At 39.1% G+C, this 25,355-nt stretch overlaps 1 protein-coding gene across 1 annotated transcript in view; it reads right to left on the bottom strand.

Annotated features, from left to right (window-relative positions):
- The window catches only part of lmbrd1 (LMBR1 domain containing 1), a 54,701-nt gene that overhangs the window by 15,395 nt on the left and 13,951 nt on the right, over positions 1 to 25,355 (bottom strand). Inside the window, exons 4-9 of the mRNA XM_085183249.1 lie at positions 25,001 to 25,098; positions 23,224 to 23,291; positions 20,616 to 20,704; positions 15,267 to 15,340; positions 3,254 to 3,379; positions 2,416 to 2,568 (exon numbers count right to left, since the gene is read on the bottom strand). Coding sequence (XP_085039375.1) covers positions 2,416 to 2,568; positions 3,254 to 3,379; positions 15,267 to 15,340; positions 20,616 to 20,704; positions 23,224 to 23,291; positions 25,001 to 25,098 — 608 coding nt within the window. The remainder of the gene's footprint in view (positions 1 to 2,415; positions 2,569 to 3,253; positions 3,380 to 15,266; positions 15,341 to 20,615; positions 20,705 to 23,223; positions 23,292 to 25,000; positions 25,099 to 25,355) is intronic.

Below are 25,355 nucleotides of genomic sequence, written 5' to 3'. Positions count from 1 at the left end.
TATTTTTAAAGACAGCTACTTAGTCAGCAAATATAACCTTTCTACCATGTCTTTTGTCAAACAGAGACCATATGGCATAGCCAGCCACAGTTTGGCACTGTCGCCCAGGGTGACAGGGGGAAGCAATGGCACAGCTGAAGCAGAGTTAGGAGGCTGCAATCAGGGAGGAAAAAGCTGGCTGATCAGATGAACGTAGTGGGAGGGGAAAAAAAGTGAATCTAATGTTGATCTTCATATCAATAGTTAGACCAAATTATACCAAATTATCTGAGATAAACCCCTTGCAGCAAAATATTAATTAAGATACTGATGACAGACTTAGGAGAGAAGCAGGCAAGAACAAGAAGAAAAACATAATAATTTAGTTTAATTTAAAAATACAGTAATCTCTTTATGAAACTGCTACTCTAACCAAAGAAATATCTAAAAAATGAGTTTACATCTATTAAATGATAGTAAAGTTATTAAAACATTAAATAAGACACCTGCCTTATATACACTTTTTTAATAAAAGCTCTATAAATAGGTGGCACAATTTTTCACCCTATTATGGTGCAAGTTGCTTACCTAAAAAAAAAAATTGCTTGTTACATTTCTTGCGCGATCAAAACAGAGTAACTATTGTGAGCTCCACATCCTCACGCACTGATTTTAACTGTCAGTGTTTAACATGCTTAGTGAGTCATTTTCGCTCACTGTCGGTGTTGGTATTAAAAGGACAGCATGTGTCTGAGGAACAGTATCATTTGGCTTATCACTCTACACCAGTCTCTCAGTATACAGTAAATAAATCTCCCAACTCATTACTGTTTAAATTTGAGTCTGGGGACTATCATTAGCAGCAACCCCCCTGGTTAAAGACAAACTGTTACAGACACTGGTTTAAAATATTTGTTTGAGCCTGCAGTGCAGTTAAGTACTGAAAAATGAACGGCAGTAGGAAAAGTAAAATGTGAAAGAAGGGAATGATGCTGGATTTTATTTTATCCTTAACACATGGAAAAGGCATTAAAAGTGAGGGGTCTGCAGGATTGTAACTGGGCACAAAGTTACACATAAAGTACATTTGTGTGCACGTGCTGGCTGCATAGGTTGAAATATGAACAGAAGTAAGTGGATATTCTTTCAGAGAGTTATTACAATAGCACTGCAGCCAGCCACATAAGTCTTTTATATCAGTTAAAAGAAAAAATGTTTTCTATAACGTGGGAATAATCGAGAAGGAAATATACGACAACGAAAATCTGTTATCAAAGTCTTTTGATCTTTTTCAGTAATGTTATAAACATTCTTGTTACTGTATTCCAGCTGCAGTTCAATAAAACTATTAGGAGTAAATACTTCTGCTGCTTGAGGATTTGCAGTATTGTAACTTTATATTATACCTTTTATTCAGACCCTCCACCATTATGTTTAACAAGAATAATAACAGTCATAAGTCTGTTATGCAAAGCCATTTTCATTGTGAGAGCCACTGCGTGTCTCAAAGTCCAGTGAAGTGTATTTATGCCATTTTCAATAGCTGTTTCTGCCAATTGCTGATAAAAAAAAAAAAAGCACACACAATAAATGAGTGGTTTGGAACAAGGATATGTTATTAAGGATTGATAAGAAAACATAGCCACGCGGGATTCTGGCTGAATTCGTGATTTTTTTTTTTTTTTTTGCCCCCAAGTGACTGTATGAAAAGCCAATGTGCTTTTTATTTAACTTCAAAAAATTATTCTAAAGCACTTCTATTCAATACCACGAAAAACTGCTCAGATGAAATGTATGTAATTGATCAGAACTTTGATGCACTTTGAGTCTCTACATTATGCTCATCAGTACATTGTGTCTGGATGTTTTGTACTGGGCCAGTAATGTTGGGACCAACATGTCCACTGGTAGCCAAAAAAAGAAGAAAAACAATATGAAAAACAATAAAAAGACAAGTTTCTTGGTTGCTTTGGTCTATCCCTTGGGTACCATGAGATCCTGCCTGAGAAATATGAGACTCCCTGAGAGACTTCAGAGTAAATTAGGTGAATAGATTTCCTGTGGGAATCATGTAACTATGCGGTTGTGTAAAGTAGAACTCAAAGTAAATCTAGAGCAGTTCAGATTGGAAATTGAGCACAAAGAAATTGTTTAGGAAGAAGTAGTTGAAGGTGGCTATAAAAATATAAACACAAAAATGATGTTTTAAATGTATTACACAAGCTAGAGCAGGTTTTTGCAGCTTCACCTATTCTTAATCTCAAATATCAATTAAAAGAAGCACTGAATGAATACAGCACTATCTATGTTAAATAACCATGTCTGTATGCTTGCATTCAATACACACACATCAGCATAATTTCCCTTTGTACAGAATACTTTGGAGAACATAATTTACTTTTGTGAATGAGAGCCAATTCCATAATGGACACTCACCTTGAAAGGTCTGAGAGCACTGCCCACTTTAGTGCAGCAGTTCCTCTCTGCAATTTCCAGGTGTCTCCCCCTGCGCCGGAGGACCTGTAGTTTGCCCTCCAGCTCCTGCAGGTTGTTTCTATCCCTCGAGGACAGAGGACGTCCATCTTGGCACTGACAAGACGACCAAAAGATATCCCAAATGCATCAATGATCGATATTATGCGGACTTTTGAAACTACACTGCTGGAAGTTTTAATGAGAACATTGAAAAATGTAAATATCATTTTATCTGCAAAAATATGATTTTAATAAATATTTACAGTCAAGTGAATGAGTATGTAGACTAAAAATAGTGGGAGTATTATATAAATGCTGTTTTCTAAACATTCTCAAAGCATATACATACAGTGATATACATTTACAAGTATCATATTTAAACTACTGCTCTCACAATATTAAAGCAAACTGTGCGTGTTTTGCATTAACCTCCTTGTTACTGTGAAAATAACCTTTAATGCTGCCAATACCTGGTTTTTAACAAGTGTATTTATGCTAGGGACAAATAAGGAATGATCTGGACTATTGTTTAAACTTCATGTTGCCATGAGCAACTAATAGATGTCTACACTTTCAGTATATGTGGCCTTCAGCTGGGAAGGTGGTTGACTAAAGCAATGTTACCCACACATAACAGAATTCAAAGACAAAGGGACACATATGAGATAGAAAAATCCAGAATAATATTAAAGAAAAAACAAATAAAAACAGAATTTGATTTCATATGTTTACTAAAGTAAATCTTTTAAGCTTAAATAACTCTTTTTCTATGTGCTTTGTGTCTTCTGATGGGACTCACCTTGGATTTTAGCTTTTCAATCTGATGCTCAACATCATCAATGTCCTCAGTGTTCTCCAGGCGTTCATACTTAACACTGCGGGTGCCTTTTATCAGATTCAAAGGCATAACAGACATGCCATATGCCTGGAAGACAGTGCAAAACTACCATTATAATCAGACATCATTGTCAGAGTGAGCACATATGGCACGTGCATCCACCCACACAGGCTCCTGCCTGACGGCAAACCCATCACAATGTGGGACATGACAACAGTCAAATGAGGGTAAGCAAACACACACAGAGCAAATCATATAGTTCCTGGCCTCCCAGGCCATGTCATTTTTGGTTCAGGAAAAAAGATTAAAATGGTGGAACCTATAATTGTGCTGAGGTTTATTGGAGAATGTGCTGCAACCATTTTGTGAGGATATCACTGCCTTATATCACTCTGATGCATTTACAGCTTAACAGTGCCCCCATGTGACAGCACTACCCTCTCTCTAGGATATAAAGAACTTGTTCTGATTATAATTTTCGATAGACACATCTAGATCTGAGGTAGGAAAATCAAGATGCAATCAATTTTCACCTGAATTTAAATCAACAGATGTCATTTAATTCCATTTCTTTGTAAAAGTTAGATACAATATACAGTGGGGCAAAAAAGTATTTAGTCAGCCACTGATTGTGCAAGTTCCCCCACTTAAAATGATGACAGAGGTCAGTAATTTGCACCAGAGGTACACTTCAACTGTGAGAGACAGAATGTGGAAAAAAAAATCCATGAATTCACATGGTAGGATTTGTAAAGAATTTATTCGTAAATCAGGGTGGAAAATAAGTATTTGGTCAATAACAAAAATACAACTCAATACTTTGTAACATAACCTTTGTTGGCAATAACAGAGGTCAAACGTTTACTATAGGTCTTTACCAGGTTTGCACACACAGTAGCTGGTATTTTGGCCCATTCCTCCATGCAGATCTTCTCAAGAGCAGTGATGTTTTGGGGCTGTCGCCGAGCAACACGGACTTTCAACTCCCGCCACAGATTTTCTATGGGGTTGAGGTCTGGAGACTGGCTAGGCCACTCCAGGACTTTCAAATGCTTCTTACGGAGCCACTCCTTTGTTGCCCGGGCGGTGTGTTTTGGATCATTGTCATGTTGGAAGACCCAGCCTCGTTTCATCTTCAAAGTTCTCACTGATGGAAGGAGGTTTTGGCTCAAAATCTCACGATACTTGGCCCCATTCATTCTGTCCTTAACACGGATCAGTCGTCCTGTCCCCTTGGCAGAAAAACAGCCCCATAGCATGATGTTTCCACCCCCATGCTTCACAGTAGGTATGGTGTTCTTGGGATGCAACTCAGTATTCTTCTTCCTCCAAACACGACGAGTTGAGTTTATACCAAAAAGTTCTACTTTGGTTTCATCTGACCACATGACATTCTCCCAATCCTCTGCTGTATCATCCATGTGCTCTCTGGCAAACTTCAGACGGGCCTGGACATGCACTGGCTTCAGCAGCGGAACACGTCTGGCACTGCGGGATTTGATTCCCTGCCGTTGTAGTGTGTTACTGATGGTGACCTTTGTTACTTTGGTCCCAGCTCTCTGCAGGTCATTCACCAGGTCCCCCCGTGTGGTTCTGGGATCTTTGCTCACCGTTCTCATGATCATTTTGACCCCACGGGATGAGATCTTGCGTGGAGCCCCAGATCGAGGGAGATTATCAGTGGTCTTGTATGTCTTCCATTTTCTGATGATTGCTCCCACAGTTGATTTTTTCACACCAAGCTGCTTGCCTATTGTAGATTCACTCTTCCCAGTCTGGTGCAGGTCTACAATTCTTTTCCTGGTGTCCTTCGAAAGCTCTTTGGTCTTGGCCATGGCGGAGTTTGGAGTCTGACTGGTTGAGGCTGTGGACAGGTGTCTTTTATACAGATGATGAGGTCAAACAGGTGCCATTCATACAGGTAACGAGTGGGGGACAGAAAAGCTTCTTACAGAAGACGTTACAGGTCTGTGAGAGCCAGGGATTTTCCTTGTTTGAGGTGACCAAATACTTATTTTCCACCCTGATTTACGAATAAATTCTTTACAAATCCTACCATGTGAATTCATGGATTTTTTTTTTCACATTCTGTCTCTCACAGTTGAAGTGTACCTCTGGTGCAAATTACTGACCTCTGTCATCATTTTAAGTGGGGGAACTTGCACAACCAGTGGCTGACTAAATACTTTTTTGCCCCACTGTATAAACACTGCACAGTTTCCCACAAAGATAAGACAATAAGAGAAAATGTGTGCTAAATTCAAAGGGTGCTTTCATCTTTCAGGGGTCTTAAATCACCTGAAGGGACATCTGGACTTTAATCAAAAACGAGGGACATCTTTAATACCAGGAAACAGACCAATCAATACAAAGAAAAGTAAAAGCAACAGGCCAATGCTTTCACAATGCTGTCTCACTTTTATCAACTTGGAAGTGTGCCATTTTACGGGTTCATAGTAAAACAAAGGGCCATTCTGTGCAAAAGATGCTGCCCTCCTTCTTCCATTTTTCATGTGGGGAAATGTCAGTCTATATTTTTCTAAAACAACTTTTACTAGTTTTTGAGTGTTAGGTAGCATTAAGAGAGCCGCATGGGATACTAAGTCAGGCTACACTATTATTAGTCTCTGCTGAGGATCTCTGCTACGGGCGAATGTCGCCTCTTGCAATGAATCATGGAGCTCTTAAGGCCAGAGCATGTCCCGAATATCAAACACACTCATAAAAGGAAAACCTGTCCCAGATCCCAAGAGAAACATTTCCCGCCCCTGAAATGTGCAACTATATGAGAGAAATAGAAAAGAAACTAAAAGAAAGACAAAACAGGTTTCCCTCTGCTGGAGTGTACATTTTTAGCACACTCATCGTAATGTATGCTCATTAAAGTTATTTTAAAACCCACCGTGGTCAATAATAACCAGAAATAGCTCTGCAGGGGAGCTGGGAATGTGTATGCAACTCAATAAGTGTGTGTTGGCTGAGGGTGAAGTCACTAGCTGAAATCATTCAGTCACATGACTGCTGAGTGGGAAGAGGGAGAAGTAGTTGGGCACAGGTCTCCTACACAAGCCTTGTTTGTGTTTCCACTGGATGGATCTGAGGTCCCCCACAAGTTCTCAATGCTATCAGTTAAGAAATAACAAAGCATAAAATTCTCTGGATAGAAGTGGGTGAAAAGACATTTCCACTCATTTAAACTAACATATTCAGGTTTCTCTGTCATTTGATTCAATTAGCAAAGGGTGTTAGAACAAAATAATCTTCACAAACACGACAGAACATTATGGTTACCATGTCTTTGTACACTACAAATTGTTCTGCACTGAGAACTAGTACAGGATTAAAAACAGACTTGTACCCTAAAGTGAACAGGGAAGAGAGCAACTAGCTTTAAAATAATGATTATTGTAATGTTAGGCAGTGGTTCACTACACTGTCTCATCCTCAGCCCTAAGCTGCTTCTGCCAGAGGTCTTTTCCTGTTAAAAGGGAGTTCGCAGGAGACTAATGTTAGCAGAATTCATATTTGGTGGTAGTCTGCCATTTTTCTTGATTTCCTGCAACATTCCATGGAATACTGGTGCCAAAATTGTCCAGAATTCTTTGTAGAATTCTGCAGGAAAGCCGTCTGGACCTGGAGCTTTATTAATGGGCATACTTATCAGGGCTTCCTGGAGTTCACCTGGCGTCAGTGGCGAATCCAGTGCCATTGCTTGACTGTCTAGTAATTTTGGAAGAGTTACGTTGTCAAGAAACAAATCAATTTCATTTTTAGACGGGTTTATTTGTGGTGAATATAAAGTTTCATAGAAATCCCTAAAAATCTTGTTTATTCTTCCAGGGTCATATATTGTGTTCCCTGATAAATCTTTAGTGGCACATATAGTTGTTTTTTCTTTATTTATTTTTAACTGGTTTGCTAGAAATCGACCTGGTTTGTTACTGTGTTCAAAATTCTGCAAGCGAAGTCTTTGTACAAGGAATTGTGTTTTTCTATTAATAATTTCATTTAATTCTAGTTTTGTTTTGCATATTTTGTTCATTATTTCTTGATCTTGGTGGAACGCGTAGGCTTCTTCTAAGGATTTGATGGTCTCCTGCTAAAACCAGGAAAAGACCCTTTATTTCCCTCAAGTTATCGTCCAATATCCCTTATAAATGTAGACCTTAAAATAATCTGCAAAGCTCTCTCAAAGAGATTAGAGAAAATAACCCCCCTCTTAATTCATCCTGACCAAACTGGTTTCATAAAAGGTCGGCACTCCTCAACAAATACTCGTAGATTTCTTAATTTAATAGACTACTCATACAATAAAAACATTGAAACCATAATATTATCTCTAGATGCAGAAAAAGCATTTGACAGAGTTAACTGGAAATTTTTATTTGCAACTTTACACAAATTTGGTTTTGGAAACTCTTTCATAAATTGGATAAGAATATTATACAATTCCCCAACAGCTCGTATCAGAACAAATGACCAGACATCCTCCAGCTTTTGTCTCCTGAGGGGCACCAGACAGGGATGCCCACTCTCCCCTTCACTTTTTGCAATTTTTATCGAACCTCTAGCAGCAGCACTTAGACAGGCTACAACAATTAAGGGCATAAAATGTAATAACGTAGAACATAAAATCAGTCTCTATGCAGATGATGTGTTGCTTTTTCTGCAAAACTCACAAATCAACCTCTCTGAGGTAATTACTCTAATAAACTGGTTTTCAAGAGTTTCAGACTATTCAATTAACTGGCCAAAATCTACAGTTCTTCCCATTAACTGCTCCTTCCACAATTCATCTTCTGCCCCACTACAATCTGGAAATATTAAATATTTAGGTATTATTGTTTCTCCTAAGCTTTCAGACTTAATTAAATTAAACCACATCCCACTTCTAAAGAAAGTAGAAGGCGATCTGACTAGATGGAAATCTCTACCCATATCACTCATGGGAAGGGTCGCCACTATAAAAATGATGATCTTGCCAAAAATAAATTACTTATTTTTAATGATCCCTAACAAACCATCACAAGATTGGTTCAGATCTCTGGATTCACATATTTCTAAATTCCTTTGGAAAGATAAACCCCCGCGCATCAGCTTAAAAACGCTACAAAGAACCAAGGATAGAGGAGGACTAGATCTGCCTAATTTTCACCAATACTTCTTAGCCAACAGGCTTCAGTTCATCTCAGAATGGTTAAAATGTACCCTCTTAGATGAGCCCTGGCTAGATGTTGAACAGGCACTATGCAATGATCTAGAGATTTCAGACCTACCATTTATTAGCTCAAACATCAAAAGACATGAATGCTTTAAAAGCATCAACATCAGCTTTTCTCTGTCAGCATGGTGGGAGTTTCTAAAAATAACGGAGTCTTCATTAATCCCATGCAAACGTACACCTATCTGGAATAACCCTGACATATTACAAAACAAAAATATGATTAATTTCCCAGAATGGAGTTGTAAAGGAATTAAATACTTAGAACATATATTAGAGGGAACAGAATTTATTCCATTTGACAGACTAGTTACACAATATGGGATCAACAAGAAAAGATTTTTAGAATATCAACAAATTAAATCCATAGTAAAAAAGAAATTTAACCTCAGTCAAGTTGAATTACAAACACCACCAAGTGTGGTTCAATTTCTTACTCTTAAATCCCCCAAACTATTATCTAAAATATACAGAACACTTTCTAAAATAGATGAATCAATATCCCTTCCTATTGCAAAGTGGGAAGCAGATTTATCAGTCAGCTTAGACCAAAACGTCTGGTCTCAGATTTGCTTAAAAACCTTTAAATTTATTAAAAATCCCAATCTGCAATTAATACAATACAAAATACTGCATAGAGTGCACTATACAGGTCATCGAATGTTTAAGATGGGCTTTACATCCGCCAACAACTGCTCACACTGTCAAGGCAATACACCAGACAGTTACATCCACGCTCTTTGGTTCTGTCCACCAGTGCAGAAGTTTTGGCACGAGATATGTGAGGACTTATCAAAGTGTCTGAAATGTAAAATTCCAACCTCCCCTTTAGTATGCTTGTTGGGAAATTTGGATGATGTCACTACAGAAATTAATACAGTCCACATGGTTTTTATTGCCCTATGCATCGCCAAGAAAACGGTCCTCATGAACTGGAAAAATAAAAATAATCTTAATTCTAGCCAATACAGAAACTATCTAATAGATCACATTAGTCTCGATATAGCCTCTGCCACCACATCAGATCAATCCCTCTGGGCTCCTTTGATCGGCTCCATCACCTAGCGGGGGTGGGGGGTCGTGGTTTGGTCCCGCCTTGGCTATTGTGGTTGATGTGGAGGTTGGGATGGGCTTAGGGCACCTGGAGGACCCCTAGAGACGTTATCCCTGGAGGGCTTAACCCGGGGGTTGTGTTCATAACCTGGTTAGTGGCTCTGGTCGCTCTCAGAGGTTGTTCTCCTCGTGGCCGCGTGCAGCGGGGCTGGAGGATGGTCTGTGCTGGCGGACGTAGGTTACTGGCCTGGTGGCCTGGCTGCCCCTGAGTGGATCCGGGGCGGGCGTGGGGGTTTGGGGTTCGGGGGTGCTTCGCCTCCGTGCTGGGGCTCTGGCTGGGCCTTGGGGGCTTCGGTCCTCGTCGGTGTGTCGCCGAGGTTGTGGGCGGGTGGGTGCACGGGGGCTCAGCCCTGGCGCAGGGGGCCTCTTGTGCATCAGCCTAACCGGGGGGCTCTTGAACTGGCAGGGAGGTTGTTCCATCTTTGCAGGAGTCCACTCTGCAGGTGGGGGAGAGACATAGGAGAGGTGGAGAATAAACTTAACCTGGGTGTCTGTGTCTTGTGTAGTCTGGGAGATGATTGAATGTTGGGGTGGGTACAGTTTCCTCTGCGGTGGGGTAGAGTGGGCTGCCCCGGGTCCTGTGGGGCTTGGCGGTGTTGCTGCCGTAGGCCCCGGTCTGGATGGGCCTGGGCTCCCTTGCCTTGGTGGATACCAGGGGACGGGGGTGCATATTGGGGTCAGCGGGGGAGCTGGCCCTAGGGAGGGACACCCTCCCCTCCCTTCTTTTCCTCCCCATCCCCGTCTGCCTCCCTCTTCACGCTCCACCACACCCACCCACACAGGTAGGGCTTTGGGGTGCGGGTGTGTCACCAGGGTGCAGAGGAGACATTCCCCCCCCCCTCTGTCCTCTTCTGGCCACCTGTGCCTCAATTTTATCTCACAACTTAGACATCCACATTACTTACACTCTCATAACACACACATATATATATATATAGGGCCTTGAGGGTGGGCACGTTAACGGCGTCCAGTAGACGGTCTGTGTATTCAAACCTGCCTCTGGCGCCGGTGCCCACCTCTCAATTTTAAATCCATGTAGACATTGAGGGTTCTCGGGAGGGGCCGTGCTAACACCTGCTGCTCTCTGGCAGCAGCACCATGCTCTCCCTTGTTTTAAATACACTTTAGAGCAACACGCAGCAACACTACACTTGAGCGGGAGGAGGGAGGTATGGGGTCTTAACACACCCCTGTTCTCTGCTAGCCATCGGGGCGGGGGGGCTGGGAAGAGATGCTGGCTGTCCGATTGGCCTCCCTGCTGCTGCGGAGCCTGGGGCGGTCTGCTTGCCTCCACCCCGGAGGGAAGGGTAACATCTCTTGGGTCTGGGTGCCGTTTCCATCTCTGGGGGTGAGGATACCTGGACCCGGGATATAGAGTATGTTTGGGGAGTGTGATTGTGTGTACATGTCCATTTACGTTTATTCCTGCGTTGGGTGAGTGCTGAGTGTTTGTATATGTGTGCATGAGGGTGGGAATGCATGTCTGTGTCTGTGTGTGCCTGTTTGTCTGTGTCTATATGTCAGGTCGGGTCTTAGACTTCACCTCTCTGGGAACTCCAAGGCCCTCCAAAGTGTGGAGGCCTATCTCCCCTCACCACACTCCCTGCCGGTGACTGATGCCCTCAGGGGTCGGTGCGTTGGTGGTTCTTGGTGTCCGGGGCTGGGCGCTCAGGTATGTACCAGCTCACTCCCGGTGACTACTTGGCGGGGCCTGGCGCCTGCTGCTCGGTCAGGCCTCTTCCGGGGCGCGGGGGGCCCTCGGGCCTCCGGCCTCTGTGCCTGCGGCTCGGTTCACTCTGGCACAGCTGGCTGCCGGCAGAGCCGGCGGGCACGCCGGTGCAGCCCCCTCTAGCTTCTGCCCGGTGGCTACTGGGTGACCCCTCATCTGGGGATCCTCAGCCCTTCCCATGAAGGTGGCACGGATGCCCCTCCGGTGGTCCTCCTTGGGCTCTTGCACTCTGGGGCCTCTGGATGTCTGGGGCCTGGATCTCCTCCATGCCTGCTTCATGCCCTGGGGGACGGGGCTATGGCTCTCTACATCCTCTAGCAGACCATTACATGGGGAAACCATTTGAATACAAGCGCGCCGATCCACACAGGTGTGCACATGGGTGTTCACTATTCGTAGACTTAAATCACACCTTTCTTGGCTGCTACTTCAAAGCACATTGTGCGCTGTCTGTCCTGCGTGCTGCACAACAACATTCAATATTTAGTATTTACTGCTGTTTTCACTTAGCTAGATTAATGCGATGGTGTTGTGTATAGTATGTTGCATTGTTTTGTTTTTTTTTTTGCTTGTTTTCTATTCTTTTTCTCTCAACAGGTGATCCCGGAGATATTTTTTCTTCCCCCCTTTCTCACTGTCCCTCTCCCCTTCTGTTTTTCTTTTCCTTCCTCTTTCTTTCTCCCTTTCCTATCCCTCACTCATGTCTGTCCCGTCTGTAACAACTGAAAATAAAATAAATAATAAAAACAAAGGTCGATCAAATGGACCAATACGGCAATGCCATGATGATCCATTTGGCAAAATAAATCCATTGGGTATCCTTGTTGGTCTTCAGACAACAATTCTGACGGCTAAAGAACCAAATGGGACAGGCGGAAAAAAAAAAAATAAAAATAAAAAAAAAAAATAAAAAAATAAAAGGGAGTTCTTCCTTCCTACAGTTGCCAAGTGCTCACTCTTAAGGCCTTTTCAAACCAGACACGAAGAAACCCATGTGAATATTTCATTTGTTTACATTTTTTTTTCAGACTAAATTAGTGTTCATGCAGCCATTCATGCCAACTGCGTAATTTTACTGGATAAATTTGAGGCGTTTATTAATTTATTAATTTTTATAAAAGCACTTTGTGACTTTTTTTGAACTTGCACTATTTAAAAAAAGATTGAACCTATTGAACCTAACCTTTCTTTTGCCAAAAAATAAATAAATTCAGATTCAGAGTTAGTGCTTGCTACTAACTGGTTAAATAATAATAATAAAAAAATTACGAAATTATGCAGACCTGATATTTTGTACTGATAGCTGATAATTCAGCATCTGACCTTCTCATATCATGGAAACCTGCAGCTTATTAACACTAATATGCAATCAGTGATGTTTTAAACTGAGGAATCCAAAACCGCTGTAACTACATGTGTGCATTATATACAGTCTGCTGGTAATACCGTCTGTGATTTCATCCTATTAAATAGATATACTTATTACATGAAGTTTATAAAATAGTAATTTCATTCAGGGACATACTGTCCTTCTGTTCATGTCATGTACTTCTCCTTGTTTAGAATTTCAGTTTGTAAGTGCTTATCACACTAAAACACGTCTTGTTTTATTCAAAATCCAATGTCACAAACTTTGAACTTCAAAATGAAATACAAAATATAAAGATTAAATTCAAATTTAAAAAAGCCTCGAGGTGTTACAGAATTCTAGAAAAACAGATATCACTCCAATTTTCTGGGAGAACCTTAAGCCCAGGTCAATTTCAGGGTCTGGGATTACACTACCAGACATTAACCAAATTTAATTCAGTATCAGCATTTTTATGGCTTTCACTTTAAGAGCAAGAGAATGGCATCTCAACAGCAGACAGAGCCATGACAGTCATAAGTCAATATGCTAGCTAAGCTTTTAGAGGAAGTAAACGATGCCAAAGGATCTCACATGATGCATGAGCTTTGAGATTTTGCTGATCCCTTGTAATATCATTGGGTTGAGTGAAGCAGAGTGGGAGATTACAGAGTAATTAGGGATAAGAAAAAGTTCTTTTTTGTGTACTTAAATTCTTTTCATTAAATATTTTCTTATTTATTGCCCTCTAAAACAGATTAAAATAGTTGAAGTTGCTATCAAGTGCAAAACACTATGTTTGCAAAATACATTAGAAAAATAAATAAATTTACTGAATTTAAACTCAGTGTATAATCTCTCTAAAGCTGAGCTCTATTTGATTTACAGTACTGACAGGACCATACATTATCAGAACACCCCAACAATAAAATAGTCATTAGCAGCCATTAACTGTTTCTGTCTATAGAAAGGTAAATAGCATTGCTTGAGTTTTGTTTAAGTTGCTTCTAATAAATGAACTATGCACACAGAAAGAAAGCCATGCAGCCTTACTTCAATGTGAACGAAATTTAAGTGCACCAGGTTGCAGAGCTGTATAGTGTTTACATCACAGAGCTGTGTGCATTAAGAGTACATGGCGAGTTCTGCACAAAGGGTAGTGATAAATTAGCAAAAGGAGTCATGAACAACATTTCCACTGCTTATGGAACCTGTCACTTGGCTTCCATTAAGTTAATCAGGCTTAGTAGCATAAGATGATAAATTAGACAGTTCTTTGCAAATACCGGTAGGTTGCCACCTACAACAGTTTTCACACTTGTAGTTAGAGAAGAGGGGAGATACAGCAGATAAAAGGACATTATTCAAAGTCAGACACACAAAAAAAGAGTTTCTGTTTTGAGGCTGTGACAATAAAAGAGGTACAGACTGCTGTTGCTGTCGCCTAAAAGCCTGAGTTCTTTGATTGACTTTATCAAAACAAGGAACATCAAAAACAAAGACACGCCGGGTGTTTTGATTTCCTCAGGGCATTTGGTCCATAGCAGCGTGGGCCAGAACATATCTGAGCACAGTTCCATCCTCAAAATGTACTCGGTAATTATCCACCCTTTGGAGAACGGTTACAAAAAGGTGAGAGAACAGTGGATAAATTCCCAGATGAGACAGATTTTTTTTGTGTTAAAGGGCAACTGCCTCGACAACTTATTTGACTTGGTTGTGTATTATTCATTAAGAGTTCCACATTCAATCGTTGTTCATCTGTCAGATAATATTCTTTGAGCTCAAGAGAAACTCGATAGATTGAAGTTGGTTGTCAGTGTTATTCTCAATGTCTGGGCTGATCCTAATAGCGCTTTTGTATTTTTTCCCCAACAGACACTAACTCAGGTCAACCACAACATCCAGGTATTATTCACAGATTAGTTAAACAATGAAAGCTATGAAAAATAGACAACGTTTCATAAGTTCTTTTTTTTCTGACCCAGCAAAAATCACAATCAATATATAACCAAATATACAGAGAGAGAGAGAGAGAGAGAGAGAGAGAGAGAGAGAGAGAGAGAGAGAGAGAAGAGATAAGTGGCTGATAAGGCTGTGAGGAGGATCCATACATCAAAAGTCTCGGGTTATTAGATAAAAGACAGCAGCCTAAACGATTTCAGCAACGAAATGCTTTATCTTTAAGATCACAAGACATTACTAATAGTAAAAGGCAACCCCATCACCAGGTCAACCAATACTATGAGAAACCATTTGTACAGAAAAACCTGCAGTGCACTTGAAAGACTTTAAAAGCTAAAAAGAAAAATAAATTATAACCAATAGGTGAATCAAACTTGGTATGTTTGACAAAACAAAGATAACAATTTAGTCCCATTTCATACATCAAATCATTTTATAAGTCAGTCTGTTGTGTCTTAAAAACCACAAACTCTATTAAGCTGCAGAGCTGGTGAGTTTTGGAAGTCATCCCATTGTATAACTGCTTAATTACCAAGCAGATGAACTGAATGTTGCTCCAATGAACACATGAAATAACACTGACCACTTGTCAACTCACCGTGTAAGTGATCACTGCCAACATGCCAATCAAGGTCAAGGAGCTGATGGAGAAAGACAGGGCAGGAAGACCATCTGTAGAAGGAAAATCCGGTAAGAAATTAGAGATGTGCCATTGACTTCTGAAGGACACATCGATGGACTCACAACATGTACAAACTCAAGATCACAATTTCTGCTCTTTTTATTTTTTTAGTAATGTTTTTCAGGCAACTGTTCGTTGAGTCCTGCTATTAGTCAAGATGTTAAAATTGTTCAAATCCTATTGCATTGAATGTATAAAACACCACAAACTGTTAATATTTGCTCCAGTTGTCTACAGGGAGGTCTTTAAAGTATCCACAGTGATTAGAAGACAGTGAAAACTAATATTGGGACTAGATTCGAGGCTCTCCACTGTGAAAATAAAGTCCATTTACCTTTCATAGAAAGTGCAACTCTAAATAGATTTTTCTAGGTAATGTATGGTTTTACTTGAAAGTATACATTACAAACAGTGGAACGATAGTAGTAAGTACAGCAAATTAATGACAAACAAATACAGTACTGTGAAAAAGTATTTTTCCCCCTTGCTTATTTCTTGTTTTTTGTTTAAATGATGTTTTTATTAAGCGAAAAAAAGCTATGCAAAGTAATCGCCCCTGTTTTTAACTAAATTTGTGGAAAGCTGAGCTCACTTTCACTAGCCACACACAGGACTGTTTACTGCTAGACCTGAAACAGAACCTGTCTGATTAAGTGAAGTGGGCTAAAAGAACTATAAAAGAAAGTTAAAGAAAAGCAACACATCTTGCAATGATGTAAAGAAACTCAGTAACACATGAAAAACAAAGTTAGTGGTATATAGCAGTCTGGAAACCTTCTTGAAGGCTTTGGGACACCAGTGAATCACAGAGAGAGTTATTATTCACAAATTGAGAAAACTCAGTGGTGAATTTTCCCAGGAATGGTCAGCCTAGCAAAATTACTTCAAGAATGCATCAATGACTCATCCAGGAGGTCACAAAAGAAACCAGAACAACACCTTAAGAACTAAAGGTTTAACTTACTTCAGTTAAGGTCAGAGTTCGTGATTCAAAGATAAGAAAGAGACTAAGACAAAAAAGACATCCATGGAAGAGTTCCCAAGCGAAAACGTCATCTCACACATGTTAAAAATATCTCCCAAGACTTTCGGGAGAATATTCTGTGCACTGATGAGACAAAAGCTAAACCTTTAGAAAGGTTTGCATCCCGTTACATCGAGCGTAACCATGAATTGGGCTCTCTACAAGAGAATCCCGAAAGAGAATGTCAGGCCATCAGTTTGTGCCAAAAGCACTTGGATTATACATCAACACAATGATTCAAAACACACCTGCAAATCCACCTCTGAATACAACAACAAAAAAAAAAAAAAGGGTTTTGAGTGGCCTAGTCAAAGACTGAAGTGAAATCAGATTGATACACACTGGCATGACCTTAAACAGGCCGTCATGGTTGAAAACACTCCGGAATTAACATAATTCTGTAAAGAAATGTGGGCCAAAATTCCTCCACAGTGATGTGAAAAACTAATTGGTACTTATTGCAAATGCTTGACTGCAGTTATTGCTGGGTGGCAAAACCAGTTTCTAGTTTATGAAAAGAAAATATTTGTTAGAAAGGGGCAGGCAGGTTTGGACAGCTTTTTTTACCCTTAATAAATAAAATCACTTTTTTTTTTTTTACATTTATTTTAGTTATCTTGGTCCAACATTAAAATCTGTTTGATAATAAAAAATAATACAAGTGGGACAAATATGCGAGAAAAAAAAAGGAAAATACCTTTTCACAGAACTGCAAGATTTGGTGGTTTTGGTGCGAGCCTGAAGGGCTAAAGCTTAAAAATCATATTAGTATCTGCTGCTACTACTCATTCATTTTTTTGTAAGCACCCCATGCCCACAGATCAACAATAAATGTTATATCATTGAATGGGGATAATGCTTGTTAGTATTCAGGTAATCTTGGGATTTAGTATGTTATTTTAATGAACAGAATTTCTTTTTCCAGAGATACACCTATTCAACATTTTTGTCATCACTGCCATTTAATACATTGATCATAGCCAATGTTTTAACAGCTGCGTCTCTCAATTCTGATGTGTGGTTGAGCTGATGTGTGTCACCTTTGATTGAGCCAGAAAGAGGACCACCCATAAGGCAAGGGCAACAGTAGGTATCACACCAGCTGTCAGAGTTAGAGTTTGAAGACAGGGATTGATGAAGAGACTGATTGCCACACTCCCCTGTCAGGATCCCACCTGTCATAGTGCTCCAAGTAAAAAACTACACATTTGTCCCTCTGTAGATATCCCGCATTTTCTCAGCAGCAGCCTCATAATGCCCAGCCCACCTGTCAACACGGGCATAGGTGGCTCTGCTTGCCTTTCTCCTTGACAGTGGAATTTGAATGGGAATTTTAAGTCAGTATTCAGGGCATGTATGTTGTGCTGTTTATATCATTTATCACTTTCCTTTATAGGCATCTAACAAGCAGCAGGACAAAGAAGTGGAAAATAGAGATAAATTATATACCTGCTCCCTATTGTATTGTATGCAAAAGGAAAACTTTGAAGTCTGACAGCTGGGCTTAACATTAACATGTGAATACGTGTTTTCTACTCCCGAGTGTTTCATCGCAAATTTGCTGCCTTTGTTTAGTGGTGAGCTTGGTAAAATAGACAATAGCATCATGTTCTGCATAGAGAACATTCTGTTCATGAACTCCACACAAAGCAAAGGATACATGTTTGCTGCCAGTATTCTTGGTTTCTTGAGCAGATTTTCTGGGGCTTAAACATAGGGAATATTGTCTTTTATCATTGGTGCTTCCACGTCTGGACAGCTTCGATTCCAAGAGAAACGGAATGAGGCAGCTCTTATCTCAACCCCACACATATATAGCCCTACAGGCCTGTGTTCATGCATAAGACTTATAAAGAAAGGTGTTTATTAAGGAACTCCTTTAGCCCTAGCACCCTACTTCTGTCGAGCGACTGAGTAATTAAAAACAACTAGCAACTAGTCATCTACTCAAAGGGGGGGAAAAAATCAGCATCAGTACACCTTTAAAGAGTTTTTAAAAGAGTTAACCACAACTGCATCACATTTTTGTCATGGATAAACAAATGCTTGACCCAAAGGATTTGAGTGAAATTAAGGATCTTCAAGTGATGCTTTACAGCATCTACTTCCAGTGGCAGCACTTAAGTTTATAATTTCTTTTCTTAATGCTGAAGAAAGGAAAAAGTCAAGATAAGTTAAGTGTTAGGAATATTGTTCAAGTACTCATAGTAGTTAAAACTGGACTACTGCCCACTGCACTCTCCCCCTTGAGACATGGCCAAAAATACACGACGGTACTGTATGGTCTTGAATACCAACACGAGAGCTAGTGATCTGGAGAACATTAAGGCATCACTTGAGCACTGTAACAAATGTAATGCTGGAACTATTGAAGAGGTAGTGACTTTAATGCACAGTTGTTACAAAGCAGTCAGGAGGGTTATGTGGTAAAAGTGCCTTTTCTTTACACAATTAACCTCCCATCTGGAAAGAGAAGAGATGGGGAATTACAAAAGGGATCATCCTCACATTTCCTCAGCAGCAGAGCAATTTCCCCCTGTGCCAAAGGAGGAAGGTTATAGAGAGCATGTAGGGGTCCACTATTATGCAGAGAGGCAGATGGTTCAGCTTCCTCCTTGATCCCCAGATGGCAAGAGGCCAAAAGAACTATTAGGATTCCACATTTGCCAGTGTTTAGCATGAGCATATTCTCAGCCTTTGTTCCATTCAACAAGTGAAAATGCCCAAATAGGGAGTTTTTACAGTGTTGTTAGGCATCAACACAAGCTATTTTCTTTATAAAATAATTTCTTATCACATTTTATATGACTGTTCAGGTACAGAGTGACTGGAAAAGCTTGCTACATAAAGTTATTGAGTATTTAGGGCAGTATTGCAATCTGTTTTCTTCTGCTGTCGATCTTGGCACTTTCTATGACAAATACAAAGACTGATGTAAGAGTGATTACTAGACAGCCTGTCTGTAAATCACAAATGAAAGCTAAAATATATATTTACACTAGGAGAGCTAAGGGGGTCGTTTTGTAACTTAACTCATATTTCTTGACTTTTTCCTAAAATGGGTTTATTCATCTTATGGTGAATTTTCAGTTGTGTGGAATAAAAAGAAAAATGACAACCATTTATAGCTATAGCCACTGAGGACATCATTTTTACCTAAAAGAAATTAACGCAAATGCTGTACACTCAACCAGTCTGGCTGCCAAGCAACACATTTGTTATTAACCAATAACTATATAGGTCACTATAGTTAGATAAAAGAAGAATAATCATTGTAGTGCTAAATAAGTTGCAAATGGGATATTGAGCCAGGGTGGAGCAGAACAGAGTCCCGGACGGTTTGCTGACTGTGCAGAGCAGCAGGGATGTGATGTTAATGAGATGATAAACAGTCACTGTTCTACTTTTACAACAATTCATTTATTAAAATGTGCTTCTTATCTTTTGTGGGCAACTGTAAATTAACTTTTAAAATGTAGGCAATGGTCGGTTCAACCGGCTCCACAGCTTTTCCATAATTTTGTTCTCCTACAATAAATAAAGTATTTAGATGTGACAGATATTGTTGTGTTTGTTCTTGTTCATTAGTGGATTCTGTACCACTACTGCTGTTGTTGATTGACAGAGCCTGGCAGTTCTAGAGGGTTTGTGGTACAAGTTGTTACAATTTTACATTACATGGGGGAGGGGTTTTTTCTGAAGGTTCCAGTGAGCCAAAAGTGGAGAGGGCATATTAACAATTTCAGTCTGTTTTTAACATCTCATCTTTGACATGTTCTAGTTCCACTTAACTTTCAATGGTGCACTTTAAATTAACCACATTTTTAGTCTATTAGTTTAAAAATTAATTTGAGACTTTCAAAACCACCACATAATTTTCTAGCCATCCAAGACTGCTCATATCCTCCCTCTCCAAAGTGGAGAGGGTTATGCATTGTATTAAAGTGTTTAGTCATGGTTATAATGGTAATCCAAAACCCTGTGTTACATAGACAGAAAAGCTGTACTGGACAGTACTGTGATCAGTGATCAGGCTATATGTAAAACTGACATTATAATAACTTGATAATAGGATGACAGTAGAAATAAGGAAATCCTACAGGATGAGGTGGATTGAATGAAGTAGTTTCTCTTTCAAGTGATAAAGAGAGTAAATACGATAAGTCACGGGAACAACTGCTATAAAACAAGACATAAATTGGACATAAGTGTAGGCGTTTTTCTAAAGAATGGGTACTTACGACTGCTCCCAAGTTCCTCAAAAAGGTATTGTACTTTCTCCCACTGAGTAGAATTCTGACCGGGTGGGGCGGCGAGTGGAACAAATGCTCTGTACGAATAAAAAATAATAACTTTTAAGACAGATAAAATTAATGTGGTTCTTTCTAGGCTATCTTTGTCCTCATCACAGAGAGAAAGATTCACAGAGATTCATATTAACAGCACATTAAACTGCTCTTTTCAATGAAGGAAAGTACATGAATAATAATAAGGTTTCCAAAAAATGAAGTTTCCAAAAACTTGAGATATTAATCAAATCATTTAAAAATAAAGTAAACCTTGTATTTAATTAAAAACAGTACAGAAACAACACGTAAAAATGATTAAACTTACGCATTAATAGTTTCTGGAATAACATCTATTTGCTTACCTCGGCATAAACCACAACTGTTAAACTGTATGCAACTGGCCTCCTGTATTCTCCTTACTTTCACAGTAAACTGCTGAGCTACAGGTTCAGTCAGGTCAGCAGTTTCTAAGTGTCCTTACATTATGACCCATGCAGCTACTCAGCCAGATACAGACATACATTGGCGCAAGCCAGTAATTATGGCCTATGTTTACACATGTGACTATGAAACTGACTTGGATAACATAGCTGAGAAGGAATTTATTATGGCAATGGATAATAATCACTGAAACTACTGTTACTACAAAAGAATTCTTACAAGTCAGCATATAGCTCAAATGATTAACACCTGATTATTCAAAATGAAGCTATTTACAATTTTTCATAAAAGCTTCTCAGTTTTGTCATTTTCAGAAAAACAGCTGCCACACAGAGATTAACAAGCGCCACTCTGCTTTCTCTGATAGTCTTTTTTTAATGTACATTTTGAGTAATAAAGAGACCTACGTTTCCCAACCGGGTGAGATCACTTGTATTTTTTTTTTTTTAGGTAAAGAGACAACACAGCAAATAAAAACCTGAAATAGGACAGAAACTACTCAATTCAGAAAAAAGAAACAATGGTTACCCCCAGCAGGCAACCAGAAAGAGTTTAAGCAAATGTCACCAATTGTTACCACAGTAACATCCGCCTTAGGCTTGAGTTGGACAGAGTGTTCTATGTACATTTTATTTTATTGTTTCCACTTTAAAATTATTTTAGCAAGATCAAGACCAATCTAAACAAAAAATCCCAAACTAAGTCTAAAGTATCCAGACCCAAAGATATTTTCTAATGTTATATGTATTTCCTCTAGGATTCATACTTGCACTTTGTCTTTTTAATGTGAATTCCTTTGGCCATCATATGTCTCACTTTTGTTTTTAGAAAAAGAAAATAAAAAGCTCCCGTTAGCTTACTCAACTCTTCATAACTGTGTCTACATAAAGGTTTTTAAAACTTCATTCTTATATCCATCAGATGAGAAATGTTTGGTAGAGTTGGGCTTTATTTATCGACATTAATTTCCTAACTTTCACTCTTTTTGGAGAAGTAACCTTGCTTTACTTGTTGCAGAATTCAGAAGCCATCATCTTTGATCACCACTGTAACAGTGTCTCGTTGCCACTTAAAACGTGTTTTGAAATTTTTAGTGCACATCTTCTATGTAGTTCCAAAAAATAAGTTTGACATAGTGTCTTAGTTATAAAAAAATCTAGCTTCTCTATAACTCTGACAAAGCTTGACTTCAGCTCCTCCGATTTCAAATTTAAAAAAAAAAAAAGAGAGAGAGAAAAAAAACTGTTAATATTATTTACATTACTACAAAAATAAGTTTAAAAAAACTGAAAGTATTACATCATTGGCAGTCAGATTTTAAGAAACATAGATAAATAAGTAGAAATCCTGCAGCGAACAATCAGAGGCTATTTAAGGAGTCAGTCACCTTGCCAGGTTTAAAGACAACAAAAGCCTGTAACATGAAGCAAAGACCTACTGAGTGAACACTGCCCAAACAGGGCCATTATGTCTGTTGGTATCAGAAAAGCAGTCTGAGATTAAAGCTATCATGTTGCTGAAAATCAAAGCACCTAAGCAACAATTGCCAGAACAAAGCACCAATAGTTCCAGTTTATTGGGCAAAGGAGAGGGAAATTGCTTCTGTCTATAAAAACATCCTGACATCCAAACTTTCAGCTGTAACAAAGTATAGTCATGTGTCCTTTTTTTCTCCCAGCCAGGTAAGCCTTCTCTCAGTGCACCATTTAATGGTTGAGAGAGCGCATTTAATTGTGTAGGTTGAACTTCAGGTGTGTTGCTGTCACGGTTGCAAAGGAAATCTATTATGTTGTGTTGGTGTTCCTAAACACAACCAGTTTTAAATCTGCACATAAACAGAGCATGGCTGAAAATGTCTAAATGCTGAATTTCTAACAAAGATCTATTTAAATGCATTCTGCATTCAAAGAATCTAGTTAGCACTCATACACAAAAACAAAACACTTATTTAGAGAAAGGTACATAGCTTTGTTTCCTGAATGGCTTATCATGGCCAGACAAATGGCCCTGTAGCTGTTTGAAGGGATCGTCTTCTCATTAACTCAACACAATGATGTATCCACACCCGAGTACCTGCCGTGTACTAAAGCAGAAGAAGCCAACCATGTCTCCAACTCACCCAATTAAAAGAAGCGCCACGCAGACAATGACGAATCCAATTGTGTACTTCAGAGCATTTTTCACTTGCTGTAATGAAAAAAAATAAATTTAACTGGTCAATCATAGCCATGAAGTGAACTATTATTATTCATTGTGAGTGAGGGAAGGGGTCATATTCCATTCAGTTAAGGACTATAGAGAGTGAGAACTATACAGAGCCAGTGTAGATCCTGTTTGACCTGGCAGAGATAAACTGTCACTCCTAGTGCTATTCAAGGCGTTTAAAGTAACAATACAAAGGACTTCCAATCTGTGAGAGAAAGTGCCTCTGTCAGCTCAAAATTGACACATGCATGGCAGAAACAGCACTATGAGATAGCTGCTGTTTGGTGCTCGTGAAATTACTAAATGGTAAAATCCCTCACTAAAGCATCTTCTAAAGTCTCACTGAATTAATGCAGTGGTTCAGTAAATTGGGGTGACTATTTTCATTACCACAATGAAACACGTGTTGGATAAAATTCGTGAAACATCTGTTGGGTAACTTTTCTTCATGTGTTATGACTTTTTAAGTGGCAATGCCTTGCAGACTGAAATGTTACCTAAAAACTGAGAGCAGGTGAGCTAATGGTAGCAAACATTAAGCAGAAGAAAGCCTGTTTTATCTCAAAAAAAAAATCCTAACTGGTCCTTCCTTTCAGAGGAAAACTACAGTTAACACCAGTCAGATATTTGGAGTAACTATCATGGCGTAATTGATTTTTTTATCAAATCTAACCTGTCTTTTTTCTGGCTAGTGTTAGTTATTGCCTGTTAACAAAAATGAAGTGAAAAACTCTGAATTTGACGTTGGTAACTCAATTTAGCTACAATTACCACCTAACTCGAGTCTGTAACTTATGGATACATTTGGAAATGTGAGTTGGCTAGCATTCTGAATTCCTTTACTAGCCAATGTTGATTTTAGCCATCAGTAAATTACATACATGGCACAAAGCAAAGCTGCATAAATAACACTTGTTTTCTGTGGCATACAGTACATAAAGTAGTACAATGTCTTACTGTTGTAGTCCATGCAAGTTTGCACACAGCGTGTTAAGCTTAAGTTGCATATAAACTTGAGTTCAATAAAAAAGCAAGTGATGGTGCTTTATTGGACATGGATGGTTTAAAACCAGGTTACAGAGAGCTCACTTAAGTTTGCCCCTGCATTGCCAGTGCCTTAAAAGCATGTTGATTGTATTTGCTACCCAACAGAACATTTGATGTCTTTATTTTTTAAGTCTTTTTAATGTACAGAGTACATAGTCTAACTGTCAACAACCATTACAACCTTTTACATTCAGCAAATATGTGCACCTTGTTCCTTCTGTGATCATGCTGTGTGTGAGTCTTGTGACAGATTAGAAAACATTGCTCTACAGCACCACAAGTAGTCAAACAATCAACACTGTATCTGCAATTACTTGCAAATGATTTTCAAGCTTGTAAATTTTAGTCACAAGCAGCATAGCAATGTAAAAGTTATTCGCAGAGAATCATAAATGATCCAATTATTAGAAATAATATTAAAGGAAAAACTACTTAAGAAACAATCCTATTTCGTTGATAAAATCCACTTTAACATGGGTGCTTTGGGAAGGTTTGTGTGATTTTCAATGAAATAGAAATAAAAGATGAAGTGGTGCAAGTCGCCTTGAACTGGCTACAATATTCAAATGAAATCATTTTAAGATATGCACCACATCTCAGCAGTTTACAGAGCTGTGTGTAGCAAAAGAAAGGTGCACACTTACTGAGCATTTGTTCACATTGTTGTCATCCCTTTCTTCATAGTAGAAGTAAACAAAGGGAATCCATAGGAAGACACAGATTAGTATGATGGAGTAAAGAGCTGTTTGGAAAAAGGAGAAATGAATTCAAGAATTAAAAATCACAAATTTTGAGATTTACAATGACAAAAGTGAACATCACAGACTGTCAAACCTGCTCTATCATGACACAGCAGTACAGTGCATTAAAAAGAAAAGGTATTGTGCTGACCTTCCATTAACATGTTAAAGGTCATGTGAAGTACACATATAAAAATATATTTTGACGCTAAGGACATGTGCATTACTTTTTTTTAACCCTATTCAGGATATTAAGGTA

Source organism: Neolamprologus multifasciatus, chromosome 13, assembly GCF_963576455.1.
Source record: "Neolamprologus multifasciatus chromosome 13, fNeoMul1.2, whole genome shotgun sequence".
NCBI lineage: Eukaryota > Metazoa > Chordata > Actinopteri > Cichliformes > Cichlidae > Neolamprologus > Neolamprologus multifasciatus.
The sequence above is the reverse complement of the archived record's forward strand: the minus strand, read 5'-3'. Positions and strand labels throughout refer to the sequence as shown.